This window comes from Thamnophis elegans, chromosome 7, assembly GCF_009769535.1.
Source record: "Thamnophis elegans isolate rThaEle1 chromosome 7, rThaEle1.pri, whole genome shotgun sequence".
Lineage (NCBI taxonomy): Eukaryota > Metazoa > Chordata > Lepidosauria > Squamata > Colubridae > Thamnophis > Thamnophis elegans.
The window spans coordinates 37,976,353-37,992,175 of NC_045547.1; the positions used below are offsets into that span (position 1 = coordinate 37,976,353).

Consider the following 15,823-nt stretch of genomic DNA (forward strand, 5'->3'; position numbering starts at 1 on the left):
TTCAGTTTTCAAACTTCATTTTTAATAGCAGTCAGTCAAGTTTTATGTACTCTGGTAATATAAATAATGTTGAATTGGTAAGTGTATATTTAAGTGTATTCATGCCCCCAAAAAGAAGGCTGCTTTCACTCTCTTTCAGTAAAATAGAAATGGCATGATTTTGTTATAAAAATAAGAGGAAATAGGAAATAGTCACCATTGCCTGACTAATAAAAGGGCAGTAAATCACTAATCTTTTAGTTGGGCTTGACAGCATCTTTTAAAAGCTATTTTTTTTACTATTTTCCTCTGGACAGGCTGATAGATTTTTTTTTGCCAAATATAATAGAAAAAACATAATGACGTATCATTATTTAGAGATACTTGAATTCATGTAAAAAGAAGATGAATAAAAGATGGCAATTGAAAGAAAAAGAGTAAATGTAGAAATAATTATAATTCTCCTGTTATATATGTCAATTATGTATTATTTCTGCAGATAGAACAATAAACATTATTGCTACATAGATTGTGAGAGGTTATCTGGATTTAAATTTATTTCCATTTAAAATAATTTAAAATTCTAAGTTAGTAAGAATCTTTATATTACTGTGTATTAATGTAGATAAGTTGTCAGCAGATAGAGGAAAACTAGTGATGGAGCATATCTTCAAACTTCAGGAGTTCTGCAACAGCATGGTGAAGCTTTGTCTTGATGGTTATGAATATGCTTATTTGAAAGCAATTGTCCTCTTCAGTCCTGGTATGTAAAGAGATGGATTTAAAGCATTTGTCCTTTTCTGTCTGTGTGAAAATATGGCCTATAGAAAAGCTGCCTTCTCATATATAAATTCTTACACATGGCTGCTTTAACTAAATTTATCTAAGCATCCAAGATTCTTATATTGAAAAATTATCTTTGTTAAAGCAATAAAAATGATTGTCCTTAGCTGTTTTACTTGAGATTACACTAATTTCAAATACATCTGATCCAGACATAGTTGAATATATTTTGGGTGGAAACATTCTCTTCTTGGGGGAAATAACTTGTGCCATAGTTAACTTTTTTATAAATATATTGACTGACATCATCCATTTTTGTTCATGTTTCATCTTATCAAACATATAATCTAATAATTAACAAAAATATATGGATGTCTCAATCAACTTTAAATCAGTATCTGAGCTGTGAATGTGGTCCAAGATTGATGCTGAGTTCTTACATGGATATAATGCTGAAGTGGAGCAATTTGAGGAATCTGACAATATGTATGTCTCAGTAACATGTTTTTAGAGTCAACTGGAATTGGCAGTTGACAAAAAAAAAATCTTAAAAATTTCATAATAGGAATAGAAGAATGGAATGGAATGGAATGAAAAGATCTTGGAGGTCTTCTAATCCAACCACGGGCTCAGGCAGAAAATCCTAGATCTATACCATTTCAAAAAAATGGTTTTCCAATCTCTTCTTAAAAACTTCCAGTATTGGAGCATTCACAAATTCTGGAGACTAGATTGTCAAAATCTCACAAGATGTTGATGACCTGATACAAGAGCTTGGGATGTATTTAATTTTATTTCAATAAATAAATTTTTAAATAAATTTTACTTAAATTTATGATTGCCTAAGAAGCAGTGGTGGGTTTCAAAAAATTTTGGAACCTACTCTGTGGGTGTGGCCTGCTTTGTGGGAGTGGTTTGCCAGCCATGTGACCCGGTGGGAGTGGCTTGGCAGTCATGTGACTGGGTGGGAGTGGCCAAGACGATGTCACTGAATTCTTTGCCCCAATGGATGAACTACAATAAGATTAAAATAAGTACAAAAATAAATAATACTAACTGCAAAAGAAATAAAACAATATCGGACTCAATTGTGGTTGTAAGCTGAGGACTACAGGTAACAGAAAGGACCTCTGCTTTCAACCAACAGTGTACAGTCTTTTCAGGAAGGATGAGAAACAGGAAAGATATAAACAAACAGGAAAGATATAGTCTTTCATCTAAGAACTTAGTTCAAGAATGAATGTCATAGGTAGATTCCTAGACCAATACAGCTTTCCTTTTTCTGAAATTTAGTTCTCAGTTCCAAAAAACAGGAATAGATGAATTAGGTTCAGTACTTAGGTAGGTCCAAGTAGCTATTCAGAAGTTCGTGGTTAGAAGCAATGGTAAAGCAAGATATGGAATTAAAACCAGAAATATTTTGTTGGCTATTTGAAAGAGAGTAGACTCACGAATTCTTTAAACCAAAATTTTGGGCTCAGTTCTGATCATAAGTTCTCTCCCTCTTTCCCTCTCTCTCCCTCCTTTCCTTCTTGTGTCTCTCTCCCCCGCTTATTTTCTTTCTTTCTCTTCCTTCCTTCTTGTCTCTCTCTCTCTAACTTTCTTTCTCTTCTCATTCTTCCTTTCTCTCTCTCATTTGTACACACACCATTTCCCTCATGTCTGTCATTGACAGCTCTCAAAGAAAAGGAAGGACTCCTGCCTTGGGAAGGGGTTGGACTAGATTACCTCCATGTTCCCTTGCATTCCTTTATTTTCTCTGTCCCATTTAATCACAAACAGCCCCATTCACTTTAAAGTTGGTCGCAAACTCCACTCACCCTGCGCACGCCCTGGTCCCACCTAAGGAGGTGAGCTGTGGGGCGAGGAAAAGGGGGGAGTCCGTGGCTCCACGTCTTTCGATCTTCCCCGCTTCGGTTCTGCGAGCAGGAGGTGCTGCTGAGGCGGCGGTGGCGGTGGGGGAGTCGGAGCGCTGCCTGCTATGCACAGTGAGCCCAGGAGCAGTAGCTGCCGCCAACTACCCTGCGCCGCCATCACTCGGTCCCCTTCAGGCCGTCGGCTGGGCACGCAGAGGGAGAGTGGCGACAGCAAGGACAGCTGAGTGGGGGTAGCACTTTGGTGGGTGAAGAAGAGCGGAGCTAAGGGGAAAAAAGATCTGCCGGGCGGGGGAGCGGGGTGGGTCGCTCCGTGGTGGGAGGCTTTTATTATTTTCTTTTCCCCTCACAAGAGTCACACCAGCAGCAGCAGCAGCAGCAGGAGCAACAGCCTGGTGTACACTCCCGATCCAGCCTGCCTGAGGAACAGGAGGGGAGTTTGGCTGTTTAAAAAGCCTCGAGTGGAACTCCTCTCCTATTCTTTCTTTTGCTGCCTTGCAGCCATGCAGGGTGCAAACCCTTGTCTTTCATAGCCCCCTCGTTTCCAATTGGGGGGATCCATGGAGAAGGACAGAAAAGATGGATTTTTTCTCCCCCCCCCAATTGGAAACGAGGTGGCTGTCAAAGCAAGGGAGTGCACCCCACGTGGCTTGTTCAAATAGAAGAAGAATTAACAGGAGGGGAGGATTCATTGGACAAGCTAGCGAGCATGCGCTGTTCTCTCTTCTGACAGCCACCTCGTTTCCAATGAAGGGGGTGGAGAATCATGCGATTTCCTACCTCTACATGGATTCCCCTCCCTCCCTCTGCGTGCCAAGACCTCCCAGAAGGCTTCTGCTGGCAGGCGAGCGGGAGGGAGGGGCAGGCCAGGGGAGGGACCGTTCTGGTTCCTGGCCCCCGGAAGCCCCGGTATGGGAAGGCACGCTAAATTCTTTCAACCGTCCGTTTCCCTGTGCTCAGAAAAGCAACTCTGGGAAGGTACTTTGATGGCGGCAGGCGTCCTAGAACCTGCCTGCTAGCAAAGGACCTTCCCGAAGTTGCTTTTCTGAGCACAGGGAGACAGAAGGGACAAAATACCGTCCAGGTATACAGGGCCGGGGGCGGGGCAGGCTTATTTCCGGGTCCGGTGACCAACCGGTTCACAAGAACCAGTGCGAACTGGCAGCAACCCACCACTACTAGGAAGCTCAAGTTAATAGAATGCTGTCCTTTACTCTGGATGGATCTTGGAAGGAATGTACAAATTTTGTAATGTAATTGTTATCACACAAGGATTATGATCTTCCCCATATGTGGATCATAAAGCATTTTTCACTTCAATAGATTTCGAGTTCTGGTCATTTTTATTGAGTTCTGATGTCTCTACCTGTTCAAATAAAATATTATTCCAGCAAAGTCACTATAAATGTTGTAGTCCTAATTCTCAACATGTGATGAACAAATTTAAAATCAAAATATTTGTCATAAGATATGTTTAGTTGCACCCTTCTTATAGCTGTATTATTTCAAGTAAACATAACTGTAAATTTGTTTTAGATCACCCAGGCTTAGAAAATGTGGTACAGATTGAAAAATTTCAAGAAAAGGCATATATGGAATTACAGGATTATGTAATGAAAGTATATCCGGATGATACCTACAGGTGTGTAGAATCTGAACAAGTATCTATTTCCAGTTTTTAAAATGTTTCTTTTAAAATTTGAGAAACTTCAAGCTTTTTTTTTCTATCTTCACTGTGGGGTGATATTGCTAGTCTTACTCTGTTTCATTTTCTTGCAGGAATAACATTAAATGAATAGTAGATATAAATTTAAATTCATATTTGATTTTCCCTTAAAATAATAGGGTGTAAAGTCACAAGCTGTATAAAATCTAGTACAAAATTAATCCTGCAGAATTGATACACATTTTAAATGTTTATTAGTATAAAAACTATATGGTGCCATTGAAGTGTAAACAAATCAAGAATCTGTAAGTTATTTTGTACAAGTAAATATTTCAAATTTAGTACTACTTGTAAAAATTCTGTCTATTCCAGGCAATATTGTGTTCACTGAACACTGTGAACATTGAACTTTTTTTCCTATAGCACAAAAACTTTATCAACAAATAAGGGTTTAAAATGTAGCATATTCTTTAATCAATTACTATTAATATAACAAAATCTTATAAAATTAAGATTTGGACTGGTTAATTTCCCTCCCTAGTAAATAATCCCTGAAGGAAATCTAAATCTCTGTCCTGCTGCATAAGTTAAAAAATAATAATAATTAGAATATTAAAACATTAAAACTGCACAGATTATGATTTTAAAACTATCCTGAAATCAGAACTAAGAGACAGGGGACCTGAATGAAATCTTACCCTATCAACCACTTCCATTGGTGAATGTCCCTCTTGGGGTTCTATGCCAACTGGCAAAGCAAAGGTTTCCAGAAGGCCAAAAGGCTGGGAGCCATTCTCACCTCCAGTAGTAGAGTCTTCCCCAGCGATGGAACCACAGTGGAAAATCCTCTTCTTGAACCCGCCTGCTGGAATTCCTCAGCCTCTTCCCCTGCCATGAGTGGGGCGGGTTAGTCCCATTTGGGAGACACAGCTCCTTGATAGCAATAGCAATAGCAGTTAGACTTATATACCGCTTCATAGGGCTTTCAGCCCTCTCTAAGCGGTTTACAGAGTCAGCATATTGCCCCCAACAACAATCCGGGTTCTCATTTTACCCACCTCGGAAGGATGGAAGGCTGAGTCAACCCTGAGCCGGTGAGATTTGAACAGCCGAACTGCAGAACTGCAGTCAGCTGAAGTAGCCTGCAGTGCTGCATTCAACCACTGTGCCACCTCGGCTCTTATTGATATCCTGGACCCACGCCATGTAGGGCTTTAAAAGTAAAAGTCAATATCTTTTATTGAATCCCAAAGTAAACAGGTAACCAATGCAGCAAGTCCAGTAGTGGTATTATATGTGCAGCCCTAGGAGTTCCCAGTATTGTGTGCTACTGCATTCTGCATTAGCTGAAGCTTCCGATTACTCAAGGATAGCTCCATATAGAATGTGTTGCAGTAATCCAGCCTAGAAATGACTAAAACATGAGTGACCATGTGCAGATCCAGCTAAGGGCGTAACTGGTGCACAACACAATTGGCACAAAGGCCCTCTTAGCCACAACTGCCATCTGCTTTTTGAACAGGAGTCGTAAATCCAGAGGACCCCCTAGTCCTTTTGACAATAAATACTGTAAACCTGGGCATACTATCTAGTGTGCTTGTGAATTAGTCAGTGGCATCTAACTGCTTCCTATTGGAAGTTACTCCAATAGGAGTTACTAAAAAGTTACTTGGCCTAATTGTATGATCTACCTTTTTTAGGACTGAATCACTTGCAAAAGCTAGTGCAAAATTACATGAATGAAATGTAATAATTCAACATGAAAATTTCCTAGCAAGTACGATAGCATACTTGTCTCTTTGCCATGTAGGGCTAGGTAAGCTATTGAGTAAGGTATACAATTGTGAAGCTTTATTATACGTAATGTAGCAAAATTTCACACAGTAGTTCTGAATTTATGCAAGCAACTGATTTCTAGACTATTTTAATAATATCTTCATGTTTTCTCTCTCAAACATATCATATATGAATAAACTATCAATTATTTACTTATTAATGTATTAGATTTTGCAATTGGATATAGTTTTATGTAACATTTTATTGCACTATAAACCAAGCATTTAGTTTTAGAGTTCACTTATAACTAATTTTTTATTATTTTTTTAAAAATCTAACCTAATCTTAAATATTAGTTTTTAGCTCCTAATTTTAGTGTTAATAGAATGCAGTTCCGTGTTATTTCACTTATAGCCATATAAATTACACATGCATAGCTGGATTCTGTTAAACCTTGTTTTAAGATAGTCACTGACAAAAATGAAGTTATCAAACTGCTGTTTCTGCTAAAACTAATCCATAGATAATGGCCATGAAGTTTACCCAGACAAATTACAATTGTAGTACTCATCATCATGTTGGATTCAAAGCAAAAAGGTGCTTTAGAGTATATGGGGAGGGAGGAGGTCCTCACATAGTATCTGTCAAACCTTCCAGAAATGAAGTATTTAGTTTGAGTTGCCAACAGGATTGTATCATGAAAAATATGAATAATGTTTGATTTACCATTTATTGCTGAAAAACTATACTTTTTGTTTGCTAATATTTTGTTGGTATTAAAGAACAAGTCTCGTCTGAACATGTAAAAGTGTGCCAGTGTTTGTCCAATCTGTCTTTCAGGCTCTCTAGGCTACTTCTCAGATTGCCGGCCTTAAGACTGATGAGTGCAGCTATCACAGAAGAACTGTTTTTTGCAGGACTAATTGGAAATGTTCAGATTGACAGTATCATACCATATATTCTACGAATGGAGACTGCAGACTACAACTCTCAAATAATTGGTCATACTATATAAAAAAAATTAAACCAGTTTCTATACCATGGCAATCGTGGTGATTTAAATGTACATTATCTCCAAGAGATAAAAAAAAGTTTTCCTGTGAAGGCATAGCACAAAAAAATAAAGGAAGGTGCTAATTCTTCTTTAGCAATTCATTTGGAAAACACAATGGAATATCTTCAGTGGTACAAGTACAGGACTTACCTTTTGTCTGATTTTCAAGAACTTTGTACATTTCTGATAATTAGTGAAAATCAAGAAGTGTAGTTCATCTTATTTTTGTAGCTTAGCTATACATGGAACTTGTGAACTCCAAGCAAATACACATAAGTTAACCTTTAATAAAGAGAAGCTTCATAAAAACATTTCAACCTGATACTAGGACAAATAAACTTCTTTTCCAATTGTTCTGGATTCAGTATCTTGTTTCTACAAGTTTATTTTTGTCAGTTTCATTTCTGCTTTCATTTCTGATGAGACAGAGTTTCAATTCTGGATAACTCAGCTACTTTTTTCAGAACTTATTTTTTTTATTCAGAAACAGGTGATTTTGGAGTTACTTAAAACAGGGCTTTATCTCATGTTAGTGTTCCAAATCAATGATTACATCTTTTGCAGTAATTGTTTCGTTCAGAGTTTTTAGCAGTTGCCAGGATTTCAGAATAAACATAATCCTAGATATTTTATTCACATCAAGAATTGTTATTTCCTAACTCCTGTTATTTATAAACACAAAATAATTTGTTGTGATTATGCTTTAATAATGTTTATCCACATATATCTAGGTAAATTTGGAAAAGTTTATTGAATTTCATTGTATGCAAATCTGTGAAACAACACATTCAGCCACATCCAGTATTGAGCAATGATGCTTACACAGTGTTCTCTCCCTCCTTTTCTATATCCTTGGGTATCCCAGGTTTGCTCCTTTATCTTAAACCCGGAGCAAATTTGGGAAGAATATAGAGAAAGTGAAAGATGGGAGTAGAATTTTTCCCTAGATTGATTCTGTTCCACCATCAGAATTACACTACTGAATGAAATTATCACTTTTATTGGAAATGAATTTATTAAATTCTGTGTCCTTTAAGATTTGTTCCAGGTTTTCATAAAAGAATTCAGATAAAATTAGAAAAAAAATCTGAAAAGGCAGTAAGTGAATAAACAAGTAAACCTTGATGAAATATATGTATTGCATACTAAATGGTATGTTCCTAAATAGCAGTGATTGCACTAGAATCCTAATTATTTCATATTTTATGTTTCCATGTTTGAGTTTGCTACTTTGTATTTTCAGCTTTTGAAAACTTTTCAAAATGCACTTTTCAGATTTATTAAAAGTGTGGTTTTTCCTTAGTTGTTTGGTAAATGTAGTTGAACATTAATTCAATATATTACTATATCAGGGGATACTGATACAGTGGTGTTCTATCAATTCACCTTACTTTAGATATTAATCAGCAATAGAACCACCTCTATAAAATTATGGGCTCTACTAATAAATAAAAAGGAGTTTATGTAATGTGACAGGTAAGATTATTCAAGGTTCTAAAAATTATTTGACTACAAAGGGATATCTTTTATATATTTCATAATGAAACACCTAATAATGAACTGAACAGTTATTTTTTTATGCACACAATATATGCATATACGTGGGCACATGCAGAAATTAATCATATCTACAGTTGTGATTGCTTTTGATGTATTTTTGGCAACATCTCACAAATATAACTTGTCCTGTTTTAAAGCATATTTAAAAATCATTTGAATTGCACACCTCCCTAAATGGTGTCTGTAAATCTGTTCTGCAGTCAATAGAAATAGTTTCTGAATTCCATTCCAATCCTTCATTTGTTTTAGTGATTCACTTGTAGTGTACACATCATAATGTCCCAATTACTACCTTATTGTGTAATATACTGTTGTAAATGTCTTTAAATTTAAAGAAGTGTAAATTCTATTTTGGCTGTATTTTAAAAAAATAAATTGTAACTTTTATTATAGAATTTGTTGATTGCATTTTTTTTAAAAAACAGCTCAGGAAACTACATCAATATTACAGTTCAATATACAGTAATTTGTGTTTAACACTGCTGAAATTTAACATTGAATAATCACACTGGCTCTTGGTTAGGTATTTTGCTCACTAGTTTACATGTTTTTTGTCCCCGTTTCTATACAATTTAGTTTGGTTTCCAGTTTTGAGATACACAGTACCAAGTTTGAAAGCGCAGACTTAAAATAATAATCTGAATCTGATACACATTGGGTAATAAAGTTGAAAATGTTATATAAAAGTTATCTTTTGGTTTAAATGTCATTCTTTTCATATTCAATTTTGAATATGGTGCAAATGTCATTCTTTTCATATTCAATTTTGTCATGCAAACTAATTGTTTTGCTGTAAAATTGCGCGTTAGATTTGAGAATATCGCCTTTCGCACGCGCAGCCTACTGAAGTAACGCGCGCGAGAAAAGGAGTTTTCCTCGAATCTGCAAAACCAAGGCGCTGCGACGCAGGCGCAGAGAAGCGTAAGGAGGGGCGGAACTCCGCGAGAATAGGGAAAATGGCGGAATACGTGCAGGTGATGAAGCGGGCGTTGCAACAGCTCGGTGGGCACGGCGGTGTTCGTGGCCTTATGTGGCAGCTGCTCAGGTGAAATGTCCTGATTGCGCCAACGTGAGGAACGAGGGCGGGCGGTCCTTTCCAGCTGGGGAGCGCCTTGCTGAAAACTGCGGCTCGCAGGGTTGAATGACATGACCCTCAGACTCAGAGGATCGTTAGAGGAAAGAGTATTTCCAGAAATTCGTGAGTTAAAACAGAAAAGGGCCGAAGGGAAGACGACCTTCGATGTCCGGAGCGGGCATCTCTCGAGGATGGGAACTAGGGCGACCTTATAATGGCTGCAAAGCCTGCTGTTGGGAAGGTCACTGTTGGGAAGCTTTCTCTAACGTTGGGCTCCTCTTGACTGGGGCGTAATCCCTGCGAAAGGACGGGGCTCTGTTTATGGCGCGGTCCAAGGTTAACTTTGGGAGATCCCGGCGGCATTCAGTCACACTGTCCCAGCTCTTGACTTCAAGCTGCTCCTTGCCTCTCGACCTTGCTTTTTAACAAGGTTACCGTAACTGGGCTGAGAAACACATTTGCGCTGTTTGTTTCACCAGTGCTGTGGTAACGTAAGGGATAACAATAGTTTAAATTCAGCGGAGGTGGTTTAGTCACTTAGAGCAGGGGTCTCCAACCTTGGCCACTTTAAGACTTGAGGACTTCAATTTCTAGAATTCTGGGGGTTGAAGTCCACAAGTCTTAAAATGGCCAAAGTTGGAGACCACTGAACAGATAATTGATTAAAATTATTCGGGAATAATTTTTCAGGCTGCTACCCAAAACACTATTTTGATTAAACTCATTTGGCAGATAACTTGTTTAGTTGCAAGCAAATTATGTAGAAATAATGCTTCTGCAGTGTTATTTGTGAGCTTTAAAAAATCTAATAAATAATATATTGGGATATTTTTTTTATTTTCACCTTCCCCTAATAGTTTTATTTATTTGGAGCAGCAACTGAGAAATAATTCTTATCCATTTGATTGCCCTAATAAGATATTTGAAAGGTAAAACCAACCAAAGCTAACTTATACAGTAGCATTATTTATCTAACGGTTTTCAGGTTAACAGGATTTCAGATAGAGACTTTCACAATTTATTTGAAGATGGCAGACGTTAAACCAGGGGTCCTCAAACGTTTTAAACAAGGGGCCATCACCGTCCCTAAGACTGTTGGTGGGGGGGGCTGGGCTGTCTGGGTGAGTGTGTCTAGGTGGGCATGTGACTGGGTGGGTGTGGCCAACTTAGTCCATTTTCCCTTTGTCCTCCCTAAGGTGTATTTGCTTGAACCCAAGGCATCTATTTATTGATTAAGACCTTCCCGAAGGGAAAAAGAGCACACATTTTCTTGCCACTTGTCTAATTTCAGTACAACAGCAGCTTCAGGCTTCTTAAAATAGGCCATTAAAAAAAGAATAAAACAAACAGGATTTCCTTCAAAATAACTCCTGATTATATGTTTCAGAAGACCACACAATAAACCAGACTGAGAACTGCACCAATTAAGATTGTAACTAAAAACCCCAAGATTTGGGAAAGAGAATCACTGTAAAATCCATTAGCATTGCATTTCTTTGTATACACCATATATCTTTATCTTATGTAATCTGTTTGGGGCAGATTAATGGCTTCAGTGGGCTGTATCTGGCCCATGGGCCATAGTTTGAGGGCCCATGGGTTAAACTCAAGACCTTCTGCATGCAAAGCCTGTAGAGTAGACTGTCGCATAACTATAAACCCCTTGAAGAATCTTATTTTGGATATTCACAGGGTCAATGATCTGAAAATTGGTACCCTAGTAGGAACTGATAAGTATGGAAACAAATACTATGAAGACAAAAGATACTTTTTTGGTAAGTAAGAATACTTGGATTATTTGAATTTAACATATTTACCAACAATGAAAGTATTCTTATATCTTATGTGGATATAATTCAATTTGATGTTAAATAGAAAAGCCAATAGCAATAAGAAGTCATTGTTGCCACAACAGAAACTTGGATTTTTGCTCAAATAAAGATATTTAAAAATGGGTTAAATAGTATTCAGTCTTTTGGATGTCTAATTCAGATGTTGATCTTGCTTTTCTGGCATTATTTTAGCTTTAAGAAGTAATTTTACTTTTTTTAAAAAGTTCATGCATAGAAAAAATAGTGTTTTAAAACATGTATGTATTTGTTTATTCATTGTATATGGCTGCCCATCTCACATCCTGACTCTAGACAATCACAATTTTAAAATAAGTAAAAATATATACAATTACTAAAATAAACTTAAAAATTAATCACAGATAAAATATGTGGAGTTGAAGAATCATAAAAAATGTTCAACATAGTCAGGAAATCATACAGGAGGAAGGGGGGCAGGCTTAGATAGTGAATCTCAAGAGGCATGATGTTCCAGAGGCAGAATGGGGACTACTTAGGTTATGGAATCCACAACATGCCTCTCCTGTGGGGTCAGATAGGAAGGGTAGAAACAATTAGGGAGACACAGACCTGTAATTTAATTAGAAGAATAATTCATACATAATGATTATATTGATCACGGGTTCCTTGGTATTGCAAAATATTGTACTTATATTTCTCATACAAATAAAACTGTTAAGGGAAATTTAATCTTAAGAGATGTATAATCTCCAGCTTTCTAAAATAGTAAATAGTTTATATAAAAATTAGAAGTATAAACAAATAGTTTATCTTATAGAAACCAATAGGTATTTGTGCTTGTAATTCCATTTGAAATTTTACCATTAGAAGTTATTTTTTCCTATATAATAGTTATTTAAAATGCTAAATTAAAATTTTGGTTCCTGGGAAGTCATAGTAAAGTTACTTATGTTGTCCTTTATTTTTCTATTTAAAAAAAACTATATATGAATGAATCTTTTGGTTTCTAATTATCCTCTTTCTTTCCATATGTCAAGCTAGTCCTTCTCAAAATTGAGAATAGAAATATAAAGGTAAAGGTTCCCCCACACATGCATGCTAGTCGTTTCCGGTTCTAGGTGCAGTGCTCATCTCCGTTTCTAAGCCGAGGAGCAAGCGCTGTCCGAAGACGTCTCCATGGTCATGTGGCCGGCATGACTAAACACCGAAGGTGCATGGAGCGCTGTTACCTTCCCACCAAAGTGGTCCCTATTTTTCTACTTGCATTTTTTACATGCTTTTGAACTGCTAGGTTGGCAGAAGCTGGGACAAGTAACGGGAGCTCTCTCCATTTCGCAGCCCTAGGGATTCCACAAAACTTGATTTTGTGTAATTCTACGAGAATTAGTTTGTAATAATAAAATAGAATATATAAACTCATCCTGTTAAAAATTCTGATATACTTTTTAAAATTGTTATCTTTAAGGTCGTCATCGGTGGGTCATATATACTGCAGAAATGGATGGCAAGAACACATACTGGGATTTAGATGGAAGCATGATACCTCCTGAATGGTAAATCAGATAGTTTGATGCATACATTTATTTATGTTTTTATTAACTTGTAAAACAGGTATATCAGAACAATTCTGTTTATAAAGTAAATTAATTTGAGTCTTTTAAACTATACCTTCGTCTCTAATCCTTTACCAACAAATGTGTCATAATGGATCCTTATGGTAATTACATCAGATCAGTGAAAGTGTTAGGTTCAAACATCACTATAAATCCATATTTATTATTGGAAACTGACCAGTGTCTTTGGAATTTTGTTTTATTTACTTGTAGAGTGATTGATAGCATTCTGTTGAATTCAATTGCACCATCATTGATAAGTTTTAAATATTACATGAACATTTTATGAATAAATTAAATACTACATTTTCCTATTACTTCAATGGGGAAAATTCTTATTTAATAATAAGCATTTTGCTACTTTTATTTAATTTTATTCTTGTAAGAACTTGTTCTATTTTTTAAGATTTGCTTAGTATTTATGGTACATTATGCTAAGTTGTAAGGTTTGCATATTTTAAAAAATGCTTTGGAAGAAAAGTTTTGGTTAAAGCAAGCCTATGTTTTTCAGTCTTTCACTGAAGCCTGGGGGGGGGGGAATCTCTAAATTTTTGTTTTCATGTCGAAACAGTACTGAGAATTTAAAATTAAATGCAATGAATAAAATAAGCTTTGTCACTCTGGATCCTTGATATAGTCATTAGCACTTAGCACTTAGACTTATATACCGCTTCATAGTGCTTTTTACAGCCCTCTCTGAGCGGTTTACAGAGTCAGCCTATTGCCGCCAACAATCTGGGTCTTCATTTTACTGACCTCGGAAGGATGGAAGGCTGAGTCAACCTTGAGCCTGGTGAGATTTGAACTGCTGAACTGCAGCTAACAGTCAGCTGAAGTAGCCTCCAGTACTGCACTCTAACCGCTGCACCACCTCGGCTCTAGTCATTGGTATAAATAAGAGAATTTTTTCCTGCTTTTCCTCATCAGAACTTCCATCATATTTTTATTTAATCAACTTGTCACAAGCAGGATTCTCTTGGACTACTGCATTCGTACTTCAAAACTCCTGATTACTGTTCATTGGCAACAGAAAGGTCTATAAAACTAACTAACATTTGCATCCCAAATCTTGTAGCCTTAGGTTTGTCAAGTTATTGAATGATGAGAAATTGCCTTTGGTTTTTTGACAACTATATTCAATTTCCATGACTTCAAATTTATTAAATGTAAATTATTTACATCATTTTTACAATGTAACTATTTTTTATGTTTTAGGTAGTATAACTGTTGCCCATAAAATATAATTTGTTGGGAACCTATGTGTGCAAATATAAGTCCTTAGGAAATATTTTTTAATTATATTTTTTCTTTACAAGGCATCGTTGGATGCATTGTATGACCGAAGAGCCCCCAACTACACATCCACCAGTGAGTCGTAAATTCATTTTCCAAAATCATAAAATGAATGAAAGTGGTACTTCTAAACAATATGTACCATACTCTACAACACGTAAGAAGATACAAGAGTGGGTTCCACCATCTACACCTAGCAAGTGAAAGAAAAAGAACTTGATGATTTTCAAGGAAAAGATTGTTTGTTGTGTATCTTTATTTAAAATAAAAACTTTGATTAAAAACATTTTGAAATCAAAATGATGTTGGGAAAGAGCTGAGTAATGAATGGGCAGAAACAAAATATACAATATGCTGTAGTATAGACCCCTCTGAGGATGTCATTTCAAAGGATGAGGAGGTTGCCACTGGGAAGACACACTGATTGATGAAACCTGGAACATACCTACTCTTCCTGACCTCACCAGATGGATAGAAACATGGATTAATGGATCTCTATTATTATTGTAAGATATATAAATTATTGGATATATAAATTTGATGTATAAAAGCTTCAAGTCACCCTGTGCAATGGAAAAACTAATGCTAAAAACATTAGTCAGAGACTAAATCAGAAGTGAGGAATGTCAAATAACTTCAAACGTCATAAAATGGTATTGAAACAAGTATGTGTAGAACAGTCAGTTAACTTATAGCTTAGGTCAGAGGTGTCAAACATCACAGTGGTGTCACGTGGCATTTCGGGACACTTTTTTCCCTTTTGTTAAACCGGACGTGAGCATGGGCAACGTGTGACGCATCTGGCCCATGTGCCAGGAGTTTCACAGACTTGACTTAGGTAAATCCAAGAAAATTTCTTGATTCCATCTGTAACACCATATCAAAATAACTAATGAAATATAGATGTCTGTTAAATGTCCAATGTTAACACATCTGGGTGAATAAAATAAAAGTGAAAATATAATCTAATAAAAAATCAATCATTTTGTTTCTTGCACTTTTGATCTGACCTTGAAAAGGACATACTGTAAATTGTATTGTTCAATTCAGGATGTTTTGAAGTGCTTCAAATTAACTTGCTTTAAGATTTGTCTAAAGGTTTATAATATCTAAAAGAATCAGCAGTGTAAAATTTTTGAACTTCAAGTGTGTTTTGGTAATGTCACCAGTATATGTAAAATTTACACTAGTTACCAAATTCTAAAATAATTTTTTAATCAAAATTGATCCAATAAATGATGATCAAATAATGTATTTAGAATATTTTTCCTTGATATAGCATAGTGACTGAGCTATAAATAAAGAAGTCATCCAGACTAATGTTCCTTTTGCTAGGAAT

At 36.3% G+C, this 15,823-nt stretch overlaps 2 protein-coding genes across 9 annotated transcripts in view; both read left to right on the top strand.

Annotated features, from left to right (window-relative positions):
* NR2C1 (nuclear receptor subfamily 2 group C member 1) overlaps window positions 1–8,434 on the top strand; it is a 30,664-nt gene extending 22,230 nt beyond the window's left edge. For all 8 annotated transcript variants that reach the window (XM_032220814.1, XM_032220817.1, XM_032220815.1 and 5 more), the window contains 3 exons: window positions 605–742; window positions 4,173–4,278; window positions 6,919–8,434. In XM_032220814.1, the coding sequence (XP_032076705.1) occupies window positions 605–742; window positions 4,173–4,278; window positions 6,919–7,093 (419 nt within the window). In that variant the 3' untranslated portion in view covers window positions 7,094–8,434. The remainder of the gene's footprint in view (window positions 1–604; window positions 743–4,172; window positions 4,279–6,918) is intronic.
* A 1,172-nt stretch (window positions 8,435–9,606) lies between these two features.
* On the top strand, window positions 9,607–15,472 carry NDUFA12 (NADH:ubiquinone oxidoreductase subunit A12). Its single transcript, XM_032221952.1, has 4 exons — window positions 9,607–9,737; window positions 11,460–11,542; window positions 13,044–13,131; window positions 14,508–15,472. Exons 1-4 carry the CDS (start codon window positions 9,649–9,651, stop codon window positions 14,686–14,688), a joined length of 441 nt encoding a protein of 146 aa, XP_032077843.1. The 5' UTR covers window positions 9,607–9,648; the 3' UTR covers window positions 14,689–15,472.
* Window positions 15,473–15,823: the final 351 nt, after the last annotated feature.